The 12,908-nt window shown below is 44.4% G+C and overlaps 1 protein-coding gene across 6 annotated transcripts in view; it reads right to left on the reverse strand.

Annotated features, from left to right (window-relative positions):
- Window positions 1-12,908, reverse strand: part of Vti1a (vesicle transport through interaction with t-SNAREs 1A) — a 351,036-nt gene that overhangs the window by 117,210 nt on the left and 220,918 nt on the right. For 2 of the 6 annotated variants that reach the window (XR_004768934.1, XM_027407002.2), the window contains exons 6-7: window positions 10,612-10,682; window positions 10,013-10,074 (exon numbers count right to left, since the gene is read on the reverse strand). Coding sequence is in view for 5 of the 6 variants with exons in the window: in XM_027407002.2 (XP_027262803.1) it covers window positions 10,013-10,074; window positions 10,612-10,682 (133 nt within the window). In the remaining variant the exon portion in view is untranslated. Of the gene's footprint in view, window positions 1-5,147; window positions 5,173-9,383; window positions 9,569-10,001; window positions 10,075-10,611; window positions 10,683-12,908 lie in introns of those variants that run through there. The other 4 variants (XM_027407004.2, XM_027407001.2, XM_027407006.2 and 1 more) reach the window with 4 other exon arrangements.

The following is a 12,908-nucleotide window of genomic DNA, read 5'->3' on the forward strand; positions in this document are numbered from 1 at the left end:
AGGGGCCTGGGATTGTAAAATGTTGTTCAGTGATGGTATATGTTAATAAATAGCCATTTACAAGGGGGAGGGGGAGGGCTCCATTACTTGTTTATAAGGAAGGCCCAGGGCGCCTTGCTTCGAGTTAACAGCTCAAGGCTGCGTTCAAAGAAGGCATTGATGGTGAAGGTAAAGTGTTCCCGTCACTCAGTCGCATTAAAGAATGGCATGTGCTTGGGGAGAAAGGAACAGCATAAGAGAAAGGTAATTCAAGAATCGGGTCAAATTGTGGCTCACAATGGAGAAAAAGTAGAAGAAGCCTTTCTATTGAGATGAGATAATGGGCAGAAATCTCAATGCAAAGGCACAGAGTGCACCTCTGGATGAACATGTTTACGAGTGACCAAAGGGCAACAAGTGAAAACTTGTGTGGTTTCAACTAACTTATAACCAAAGGAAGTAGGGTAAAACTTTGTAACTACTCTCACTTATTCTTCCAAAGGCAATTAGCTGAGGCTCCTCATGGAGGACTATGGCCCTGTGCTGGGTATGAGGGAGCCATTAACCCCCAGAAGCTGTCAAGAGGAGTAGAACACTCCTCCAGACGAGGGCCCCTTGTGAGGCTGCTAGTGTGTCCTCACTCCCAGTAGACTACTGGCTACCCAAGCGTGAATTCTTCAGCCTGTGTGTGAATCTGTGCTGGCGTCTGGTGAAAATCCACACTTGCTGAGTGTTGTCATTCCCTGGTGTGTGCATTTCTCTTTCAATCTTATTTCCTCTCTGGCTTATTTCAGCTGGTTTTATCATTCTGTGTGTGTGTGGGGGGGGGGAGTAAGTAAAATGGTTGAGCAGAGAACTGAGATACAGACGCTAATACTGTATGTGGAGCTCATGTAATGAAGGGAGAGCATTGTTAGTGTCTTATGGGAAGCCCACACTATTGGAGGATCCAGCAGGGCCCTGTGAGGTGAGACGGATGTTCCCTTAGAGTATGGCGAAGACAAGAGCTGTGCTTCTGTCAGCCTGCTCTCCAGGATTCCTACAAAACCAGTAATGTGTCTGTACTCAGAACAGGGTCTCTTCTGGAACATCAGATCGTGGGTATGACTTTTTGTCTGACCAGAACAAATCAGAACTAACTAACTAGATGGAATGATGATGATGATGATGATGATGATGATGATGAGGAGGAGGAGGAGGAGGAGGAGGAGGAGGAGGAGAAGAAGAAGAAGAAGAAGAAGAAGAAGAAGAAGAAGAAGAAGAAGAAGAAGAAGAAGAAGAACCACCCAAACCTTCTACATAGTTCTTTTCATTGAGTGTCATGAAGAAGATAGAGAAGGTGGCAAGACTTGGTTCCTACAGAGGGACAGAACCCCTTCTCAGAGGTGAGAGTAGCCAGAATCTAGGCCCAGTACTAATGGCATTATCTGAACCTTTAGATTACAGGGTACCTGAAATTAAAGTTGTCCTTGGTCTGTTCAGTCATACAGGAGGTGGGACGGATCCCTTCTTTTATGTTTAACCCCTGTGATCTGTGTTTCTTTTAGTCACATCCATAACATTCTGTCCAGTTGGGATGGCAAAGGGAGAGTACTGCAGGGAGGAGTCGCCAACCAAGGAAATAATAAAATTAGGGAGGAATCTGACTAGTGCTGGGGATACAAAATCATCCACTGTAGTGGGTGTAGTGATTATTGTTTATGATTTATTAAAGCTTGCCTGAGGATTCAGAAAGCAAAGTCAGCCACAGGCCATAGAAGCCAGGCACACACCTTCAATCCCAGCAGCCAGAAGCTAGGAGGTGGTGGTGCACACCTCTCATCCTAGGACTCAGGGTTAACATAGATCTCTGTGAGTCCAAGGCCACCCAGATCTACACAAGAGTGAATCAGTTTAAAAGTAAATTATAGCTCACACCTTTAATCCAACATTAGGGACGTATATAAGACAGAAGCAAGGTCTCAGAGAGGCATTCGTCTCCAGCCACACTGAGGAGAGGCAGCAGTTTGAGACTTGAAGAGCTGGTTCATGGATCAGCCCTTTCAGCCTGAGCTAGAGGTGAGAGCTAGTGGCTGGCTGCTTTGCTTTTCCAATTTTCAGCTTGAACCCCAATATCAGTCTCTGGGTCTTTTATTAATTCGTGTTACAGTGGGGGGGGGGGCTGATGTTTGCCCACAGGTTGGAGCTGCCAACAAGGCTAGTCCTCTGGCAGACCCTGGAGGTGAGGCTAAGTGGGAAGAGTTTTCCTAGCAGGCGCTGACGTAGCTGCAGCAGTGGGGGTGGCACCCCAGCAGGAAGCTACCAGCTCTGCCTTGTGGTGGGCAATGCAGACAACCATATATTGACATATAAAAGAGGAGGGAAAGCGGCTCCCCCCGAAAAAAAACAGTTCACATGAGAGGGAAAAGAGGTGCTTGCAGGTGCTTTGCTCTGCATGGAACTCTGGGAACTCTAGGGGAGTTCAGCACTGTGGCCAGCGGAGGGCCCTAGGTAATGATGGGAGAGCCATGGCTCCCCAGAAAGAGAGCTATCAGGAAAGGATCATAGGATGTTATTATATTACCAGTAATTTGTAATTAGATGTCCTTTGGGAACCTAGGAAGTGGAAAGAAGGAAAATTTCAAATGTCCAGTTAAAATTTACATACCTAAAAAACCTCTCTCAATTAACTCTGATTTTAGCTAATGCTGTCAGGGTTGTTTGTTTTCAAATCACTGATGGAAATGGCAATAGCAGACATTTACTGAAACCTAGTGAGCACCAGGCACTGTTACATGCACTGTCTCATTTAATTCTCCTAAGAATTTATGAGGCAGAGACTTGTCATCTCTATTTTAAAGGGAGGAAACTGAGGCAAAGAGAAGATCCTCATAAAAAGAAAGGTTATTGACAGGAAACAGCCAACCGAGCCCACAGCCTAACTCTTATGCGCATACCTCTCCATGCCTACGCAGAATGTCACTTTTAATAATTAAACAAAACTGGGACTGTTTTCTCCAGTGAGGATAAGGCCCCGGGTGATATAGCGCTAGACGCAAAAATAACATTTTCTTACCGTGATATTTGCCAAACACTGGCAGGAAGAGGGAGCACAGGCCCTCCTGCTACACACTATTGGTTTTTATTGGCTCCAATTAATGCTCAAAAATAACCTCCCTACAGGCCCCCAGGAGCACACTCACGAGAGACTCCTTTGGCACGCAGGGGTTACAGCACATCCCCAAAGCAGGGCTAGCAGGGCTCATTCTATGCGTTCAGTACAAACATCTGTGAGGGGCGGCTGCCCATGTGAGGACGCCGATGCTCTGTAAGAGTGAGGCCCAGGTACTACTGCAGGCACAAAATGCTGACACTGCTCTAACGGTCGCTGCAACTCCTCTTCCCGTGTGCACGAGCACAAGTGTGTGTGTGTGTGTGTGTGTGTGTGTGTGTGTGTGTTGACATCTTCCTTGTACAAATAAATCTGTCTGAAGGTCAGAGAATAGAGCTTGCCACTAGCTAACCATAGAGGTCTGGAGGTCTGTATAGACAGACAGGAAGTGAGATGGCTGGGCGGAGAAAGGATATAAGCAGCGAGAAACAGGAACTCACTCTCATCTGCTGAGATGCTAAGAAGGTAAGGTGTGGCTGTGGCTTGCTCCTACTTCTCTCTGATTGCTCAGCATTTTCCTCTATATCTGACTTCAGGTTTTTATTATCTAGACCAATTAAGAACTCTGTGTGTATGTGTGTGTGTGTGTTGAAAGGGTGTCTTACCATGTAGCCTTGGCTGGCCCACAGCATACTATGTAGACCAGATTGGTTTCAAACTCACACAGATCTAGCTGCTTGTGCTTGCCAAGTCCTGGGACTAAAGGCCGCACTCCAGGCCCTCCCTGGGACAAAAGGCCCGTGCTCCATGCCCTCAGTGTGCTTCTTAAAAGGAGAATGGTAGTGTTTGCCTTGGAGAGTCACTCTGAAGGTGAAGCAAGCCCGTGTTAACCAAGTATTTAACACACAGCAGTACTGTACCTGTTGGCTCACTCCTGCTTAATCTGCAAAGCCCCATCTCTCTTTCACCAAACCCTTGCCCTCTCAGAGAATCTCCAACAAAGAGGAGGCACCAAAAAGCCTAGTTCTGCATTCTTGGCAGCTATGGCAGCTTCCTCCCCTGAAATTGTCAGTAGCCCAAGACCCTGCCTAAAGTGGTCAGCTTTTGACCACACTTTGGCACAAACCCAGCTTGTGGTGGACACGTCATCTTTCACCCCTCGCCTACAAAGTATATAAACTTCCTGCTTTAGTCTGGGCACGTGACTTCTCCAGCCCTGATCCCTGGGGCTGGAGAACTCAACCGGGAGTTGCTTTGCTCAAATAAACCCGTTCTTCTTCTTCTTTTTCAGTTCATCTTGATCTGGCTTACTGCACTTGGAGAAACCTCTTAGTACCTACTAGCTAGGCAGAACCAGTGAGGCCTACTAACAAACAGGAACAGTGTGGCATTTCCAGAGATGGGATGGCTGCCGGCATACACTGTCCAGGTTTTAATTTACAATTTATATGAACAGTGAGCTCACTTAAGGGATTTGTTTAGTGTGTAGTTGTTTCACAAAACTGGAATCATATCAGGTCCTATAGCAGCAGGAATCAGTGCTGTGAGAACTGGCTGGTTTGTTCTCACCTTTCACTGAGCAATGAACCTCTCTGAAGTAGAACCTGCCACGAGGAGCCTCCTGGAGTCTGTTCTCAGGGACCCCACAGCCTAGATCTACTCTGTGCTGTAGTCCTGGGGGATTCTTCCTCTTTCCAGTGTAGACAGTGCCAGGTGGTTCAGGGCTAAATCACATCACAGGCATAACATGCGACACAGGGTCAGACACACATGAGCACTTGCTCCATGTGAGCTAGCCAAAGGAGACACCAAAGCGATGTTCTGAGATTTAATTTTTAAAAAAAATTTTAGTTGCTGTTGCTTTCTTTTTGAGGCAGTGTCTTTCTCTTCCTCTTCTTTTCTTTCTCTTCCTCCTCTTTTCTTCCTCTTCCTCCTCTTCCTCTTCCTCCTCCTCTTCCTCTTCTTTTCTTTCTCTTCCTCCTCCTCCTCCTCCTGCCCCTCTTCTTTTGGGTTGGTCTCCTTTTACTCACGCTCCCTCTAAGAAGCTGAGACTCTAAGTGTGAACCCTGGGCCTGGCCTGGTACACAGGATATTAGAAGAATCTGAATAAGGAAACAGTGTTATTCTTTAACTTGGTGACAGCATCACCACGGTCGGCCTTGAAGAGGCCACAGAACAAAGGCAGCAAGGCAACTGATGAGCCAGACTTTTCAAACAGGACCGTGGTGGAAGCTTCCCTTTCTCATGTCCACAGGCACCGAGCCCAGGTCCCACAGGGGAAGCCCAAGACTGAACAGAAGCTCAGTCCTTTTATTTGGAAGGAGGAACACTCAGTTAAGAGCTGGAGAAACTCCAGGCTGAGACCCCAAGACACTGCCCAGGTCAGTGTCCACAACCATTATTGGTAATTGAGATAGGTCAGGAAGGGGAAGGAGAGCAAGAGGAAAAAGACAGCGCAACCCATTTCCGGAGAAGATGCCTTCTTTGTGCAGCCCATGAGCACATTTCCAAGGCTCCTTCCTCATGGTCTTGAAAGCCCTGCTGAGTCTCAGATATTGCAAGAAGGCCTAGAGCAAAGAACAGTGTTTCCTGCACAATGAGGTCAAGGAGAGGCTAACCTCTAAAGCAGCTTCTGGTCATGGCCTCTGTAAATAAGTCTGCTCACTTTGAAAACGAGCGCCTGCATGGCGCAGACCTCATACCTAGCCTTACAAATGTCCGATCGCACATTTATATTTTATCTGTCATTCTACCGACCATCTTGAGAAGTAAAATGTGGTTTCAAGGAAAGGCCTTGTTGTTCCCCACACTGAAGCAACTTAAACACCAGCACACTCGTCAACACAGTCTAGTTGGTGCTGGAGGGCCCTCAATGAGCTCTCTGCTTTCTTCACTCACAGTCGCATAAGACACACTGGCAACAGCCCCAGGAAAGGAGTCCTCACTGTTGCAGGGCGCACCGCCACAGTATGTACGGTAACCACTATGGAGTACCTGTCCCTGTTGCAGGAAGCACCCGGACAGCATGCATGGTAACCAGTGTGAGGTGCATGGCACTGAGCTCGCCATATGGAAGCTGTTCCCACTGGAGCCCTTGAGCCGGCACGGATGGTGATACATTTGTAACATGGCTCCCAAATTCATGCCAAGGGCGCTCCCAGACTACACCTTTGGAACGTTCTACGGGAATCTAGGTATTTCTAGAAAGGAAGATAGTAGTGATAAATTATGAGTTATTATTTACTTGGGAGGTGAAAGAAATAGTCATAATTTTCTTTCTTTCTGAATAAGTCTTGAAATTCCTTAATTTTATTTTTATTGATTCTCACCACTATTTGATATAGTAAGAATCTCAGTTTAAAGAAAAAGAGAAGTAGAATTCTCAGTAAAAACACAGGTGCTTATTAACACACACACACACACACACACACACACACACACACACACACAGGAAGAGAAACTGGAGCGCCCAGTGACACCCACCACCCCTGAGAACAACCAATTACAATAATCACATTTTGTGAGAGTCAACGAGAAATCCATTCTGTGGCTCCAGTTACCACATGAATGGCTACTTGTTTTTGTAGCTATTTTCACTATTATCTGAATCACATTTTATTTAAAGTCTGTCTAGAGAGCCAGGAAATGAACAGTCTGTCCAAGGTAGCTCTCCATCTATGTCAAGAGAAAAGAAAAATCACTTTCCAGGAATCAGCTATGGCTTCATTCTGATGTCATGTTTTCCTATTATAATCCTGAACAGACCACTTTTCTCCCTTGTTTTCTTTCTTTGGCAAGATGGTGTAGCTACATGAAAGAGAATTTCTGTTTGACTGGATCAGTTGTTATCTCACTGGCAGACATGTCAATATTCTCTGTATAACTTAATTTCTCGTGAAACACTTCAGTTTATGATTAAACAAACCGCATTCAATTTCCCTCGCTTTCTCCCATCGTATTATTTTTACGCTGTTTAAACCATAGCATGCCCCCCCCCATTGTTTGTGCTTCTGGAGTCCTTCTGGAGGATCTGCAAGGAACAGCTGAAGGAGAGTCAGAGCGGCTTCCTGAAGAGGTAGGGAATTCCTATAGAACATTTGTGTGGACACATGCTCGCTACACTGAAGCACTGTAAAAGCAAAGAAAGATGTGTCTTATTTCTGGATTCCTGGGCTAGCCATGCAGACATTAAATATTTACTGAAGACATGAATAAGCAGTGCAAAAAAAGGAAAGGAAAGATGGGTACAAGGAAAGAAGGAAGGAAGGAAGGAAGGAAGGAAGGAAGGAAGGAAGGAAGGAAGGAAAGACGGAAGGAAGGAAGCCAATAAAGGATTAAGAGCATGGGTGATGGGTGCTTTAGAGGCTGCTAGGCCTGTAAATTTTGTGGCTTACTTTTTTAGTCAGCCTCATAGCTGACTAAGTAGACATGGGCACAGACACTGTGAAGACGAACGTGGGTCCCTGTTTTTGTGGCAGACTTGTCACTGTTAAGTAACCTGATGCAAATTACGGATGATATCCCATCATTTCTGTTCATTGTACAGATTTACAAACAAAAATGAACACAATCAGTAATCTTTGTAAGAATTCTGGTTTGTATTTATTCTACACCATACCAAAGCTAATGGGCTTATCTATCTGTTCATTGGTAAGTACCCTTCTCTTCTTTCACACAGCTGTGGAGGTGAGCTGTGAGCACAGGGTGCAATACTAGATGCTTCCTTCAGTAGGTAACACCCCTTGCCACGCGATGTAGCACTGCAGTATTAGTGTGAGGCAGGGGCAGAGAACAGGCTTCTTTTGCCACACACCCTGCAGTGTTGAGAAGCAAGTGCTGTGTGAACAGGGGACGGCACGAGGACAAAGCCTCAGCCAGAGCCTTGAGTAAAAGACTGTGGCACACAAAGGAACACTGGCCCCCAATTTAAGAGACTTAGCATTTAGGAATTAAGTCTCAAATAATGCAGCCACTGGCCAAATGTTTGCATTTTCCCACACAGAAAATCAACTGTCTAACATGTGGAGCAGTAATTAGAAACAAAACCCTAAATGGCCACTATGCATTTGGTTCCCAAAGTCTGAGTTACAGCACTGATTGCAAGTGCCTTCCAAGTTTATGGGCAAACACCCACATGCCAGCCGTGTCTAGCAAAAACATCCTACGCTATATGGAACACCAAACGTCCCTGAAGCATAGCACGGTGATGCCCATCCAGGGATTATTATCTCTGCTCATCCTCTAGCCACACCCAGTGAAGGAAAGTCAGTGGACTGCACCAGAGTCACTGTCCTCAGCAGGCACGTGAAGATTTCCCTCCAGGAAGCCCAAAAGCTGCAGAAGTTGTTTGCGTTGTCACCTTCTCTAAATGACTTGCAAATTTATTCAAACACAATATGAAAGGATGCTCTATTTGTTGAGATAACTGTCTGCACTGTCCTGGACTAAGGGGTGAGGTACACCAAGCAGAAATGTGGGCAGAAGCACATTGGCTTAGAAAGCCATAAATCCTTATTTGAATCTGCCAACCTGAAAGCCACGAAGAGCCTGAATAGACTGTTTCCTAAATGCTACATCTGATTAAGCCATACCATCAAGTGACAGCTGAACTTTAACATTAATATGATATTATTTAAATAACCACATGATTTTTTTACACTCAAAATGATGAATGATTTCTGGACAGCTCAATCGACAGAAAGCAGGAGGACTCCTTAATGAGATTTGACAAAATGGAGACATGCAGAATGCTCGTTACAGCTCACATCGCAGGGGCCTCCCCGGGAAGCGAGAGAGGTAGCTCTCCTTTCTTTGTATTGTCTTTAGGCACTGAAGCATTCCTTTCAGTTGCCAGTGCTCTTCTCTGTGCACTTGGGGCTTTTGTTAGGTCATTTTCGTACTGCTCTTAAGCAGGGAACTCCAAGACTTTTGGTTCTGGGATGGGATGGTGCCTCCAGGGAAGGGAAGGATGGAGAGAAACTTGGTTGGTAATGTCCTGGGAACTTGGTGCTCATCACTGATAGGGTCATAGAGAAATCACACCATCTCCCAACATGTAACAATTATGTATTTACTTGGTCCTTACACAATAAACGTTTAGCACAGCAAACAGCTTTAGAAAAGCACTGTAGTGGATGTGTGGCTGGAGGGGCTCCAGCTGTTTAGTACAGTTGTCTGAAGAGAAGAGTTCCCTTTCTCTAGGGTCACTTGCCCTCCTCATCCACTTCAGCCCTCACAGCTCCACACAGACATGAACATGGTAGATGATCTTTTTACTTTGTAGAGTATTAATGTAAAATAATTATTTGCAGACTTAGAATATTACCCATCTTTATTCATTTACCTTTTATGTTCTTCTGAATATTTTCCATCAGTCAAAGCTTAGTCACACATGGTACTTAAAAGATTACTCTGATAATTTCGATATTCTTATAAATCATCTTTGAGTATGCACACAACAAAGTTACGATGCTTCCCCAAGCAGCCTTCCTCTCAGCACTGAAACAACACAACAAGCAAAGCTGTTACCCAGAGTTCTCCGGATGATGGCAGGCCTGCATTTCCTCTGTCACAATCTAGAGGAAAGTCAGGATGCTCCTGCCATGGGCCTTCCCCAGGCTATGAAAAAAACACTTCTTGTCTAACCCTAATTTTTTCCATAGCTTGAGGTGAGCCTTCCAGCTCAAGACTTGTCTCTAATCTGAGTCACCCCTATGTGGCTCTGACAAAAAAAAAAGAAAAAAAAGGAGGGGGTTAAAACTAGTGCTCTGTTATTTCAAAAGGGTGTTGACACAGCCTAGGAGGGAAAAGAAGAAACCTGTAAAATGCTCCATCCCAGTGGGATGGAAGAGAGAAATCCAGGAGCCGTGGTACACCCCAACCCAATGCGACGAAAAATAGTTAAAGAGAGAAACGGAAGATTGCTTCCTACCTGGCTCTTACCTTCGCAACATCCCTGTCAGGATCCTGGAGCTTTTCCCCAAGTTTGCATCTGTCTCCCGAAGCTAAAGGGGCAAATGTGGTGGGAAGAGAAGAAAATGGAGGAAGGACCATCAGCACTCAGTGAGTCTCAAGTACCTGCTGAATGATAGCTGAACGCCACGGGGAAGAGCCAAATAGTAAGACACAGGAACTTGAGACACTCCCATGAGAACTCATCTTTAATATAGGATTGTGCACAATCCCCAGACTATAAATGGAAACAAAATGAGGCTGAGGAAGGATGGGGGTATTTTCATACTCTTTGTTCTCAAAGACTGTTGCACTCCAAAATCTCCCTCGGTGGCCTTTTTCTTAGCCATGAAGTTAAATAAAATATTTACCTGGGGGCATTCTGAGATGAGAAGAGAGCTGGCTGCTTGTTCCTTCATCTCAAGCCCTTATTTTCTCTTCCTGTACTTGACCCTTGCTCACACTAGTCCTTCTTACACATCTGTCCTTACAGCTGTGCTCTTGCTGTCTCATGTCCATCCATCCCAATGACCTTTATCTCCTGTCCTCTCACTTATGAACATGGAAATGATGGTGTGACTCATACTCACTCGTTCACGTGCTCGTTGTATCTTTTCTCTGTCATGACTAAGGTTTTCTAACATCTCTTGGCCGATTTGCTCTATAGAAAAAAAAAGAAAATGTAAGGAACGGTAACTTAGGGTACATATAGAGCACTCAACATACCCCCACAAGTACCAGAATGATCATGGTTATAGAACCAAGATTAAAGCAGTGACTCTTCCACACCAGATCAATTTTAATTAATGTACTTGATAAATTTACCTATCTAGAGGATTACTGGGGGGGCAATTTAAAATCCGACAAGCAGACTGTAGCCAATATGGTATCACCGAGTTAGTTGTGATATGACTTCTCCAAGGCCACGCAGGTAAATTTGAAGCAAGATGGAGGAGAGCCCAGAAGTAGTGGTTAATTAATTACTTCATCACTGTGGAATACAGCCTTGGATTTTACAAACTGAGAGCAACATGGAGCAGTCCTGTCCCTCTTTTATGGCATGTTTACCTACATAAGTCAATATCCATTTACAACAGTTGTGATTTTAATGCATGCAACCCTCAGTTTCCTCACTGCAGTTAGTGGTAGTGATACTATCCCTTTGCCTGAACTCTCCTGGAGGCAGGAGCTCATTTCATGTGCTCTTAGTTGACGTAGATCCTTGAGTCAAATCAGGTGAGGGGCACTTTAACTTCCAAATACTTAGACTACCACACACCACACCAGGTGTCATTAAAAGCCACACTGTTGACTGCATTGAGGATTTCCCTGTCACAAGGATCTCATTTGCTTGTCACTTGGCAGTCTCTCTCCTGACTACAGCCATTTTACCAGACACCAAGTATGACCTAATCTTGCAAATACACAGCTGCTATGAAGAAGGTGCCTATCAGACAGAAGAAGAACATCAAACTGCCTTCACAGACACTGGGCACTATAAAGATGTCCCCGTGCAAGCTGGACACATACCCCCAACACTTCCACAACTTTGAGAATGCTCTCCAGCCCATGAGTTTCCCCACAAAGCATCTCTTCTTGGATATATTTCAACTCTTTACCACTGACCTCATAGAGTTTCTCCTAAAGGTGCAACTGTAAAACACACACGGTTCCTAGCAGATTGTGCATCTCATCACAAAAATAGAGACAGAGAAGGAAGCAAACAAAGCTGAACATCCTTCCTCCTGGTTTTGCACTGAGACTACTAAAAATCCTCAACTTTGTCATACTGTTTCTACTACTTTAAGTTCCTTTACCCATTAAAATAGAGCAATTATAACTAATTTATAACAAAAATCTATAATATGTATGATCGCCACAAAGTCATTATTTCAGGAAAACATAATTTAATACTACTTCCCATCAAAACAGACCATATTATAATACATGATTTCAAACAAATGGAAAAGAGACACAGATTATTGATACTGTGTCTGACATCCCAATTAGTATTGATAGAAAGAATGAAGAATGCAAAGAATGAGGCAGAGAGGAAAATGAAGTTTCGGCAAGGTTTAGACTGTCCTTCCTCCAAGCCCTAGGAGCACAGCCCCAGAGAAGGCTGCCCTAGAGAGCAGATGAAAGAGTCTCAAGACTGTCAGGTTCGCCAGGGGAAACTCCACTCGGAAGAGATCTATAGTTCTCTACTCAAGGAGTCAATGGAATAAGAAGTCAAGAGCTGGACTGTTCGTGGAGTCATAAGCCGTGACCACAAACTCCTTATTTCCAGGGACCCTACTCATCAGGACAAGTATTAACCCCATCTAGCAAGGGAGGAGATACTTGCAAAAATGTGGTCATCTTTGTTGGGAACAAAATCCCTCATTTCTTAGCCACTATCTTATATTTTAATATGTTAGTAAGGAAAACCCCATGGAGATATAATAGAAATGATCAGCTTTATGAACAAAAAAATATATACAAATAAAGGAAAACTTGTATACCAAACAAAGCAAATAGAGGAGGTTGTTTTTAATAGAATAATTTATCTGATAGTATTAGATATTAAGGGATTATCTAATTTAAAAATTACAAAATGGTTAGTTTTATTTTTCTTGAATTATTTAAGTTAAAAAGCACTCATCAAAAACACCAGTAAAGGATTCATGAGGGCTGGAGAGAATGCTCAGCAGTTATGGTGCTGCCTGCCCTTCCAGATGACCAGTTCCCAGCACCCACATGGCAGCTCACAACTATCTCTGCAACCCGAGTCCTGGATATCCGAGGGTACCAGGCATGCATATGCTGCAGGCACACAACCAGACAAAACACCGCACACATAAAACAAAACTAATAAATATTACTTGAGAAATGGAATTTGGGAGCT

Source organism: Cricetulus griseus, chromosome 3 (assembly GCF_003668045.3).
Source record: "Cricetulus griseus strain 17A/GY chromosome 3, alternate assembly CriGri-PICRH-1.0, whole genome shotgun sequence".
Taxonomy (NCBI): Eukaryota; Metazoa; Chordata; class Mammalia; order Rodentia; family Cricetidae; genus Cricetulus; species Cricetulus griseus.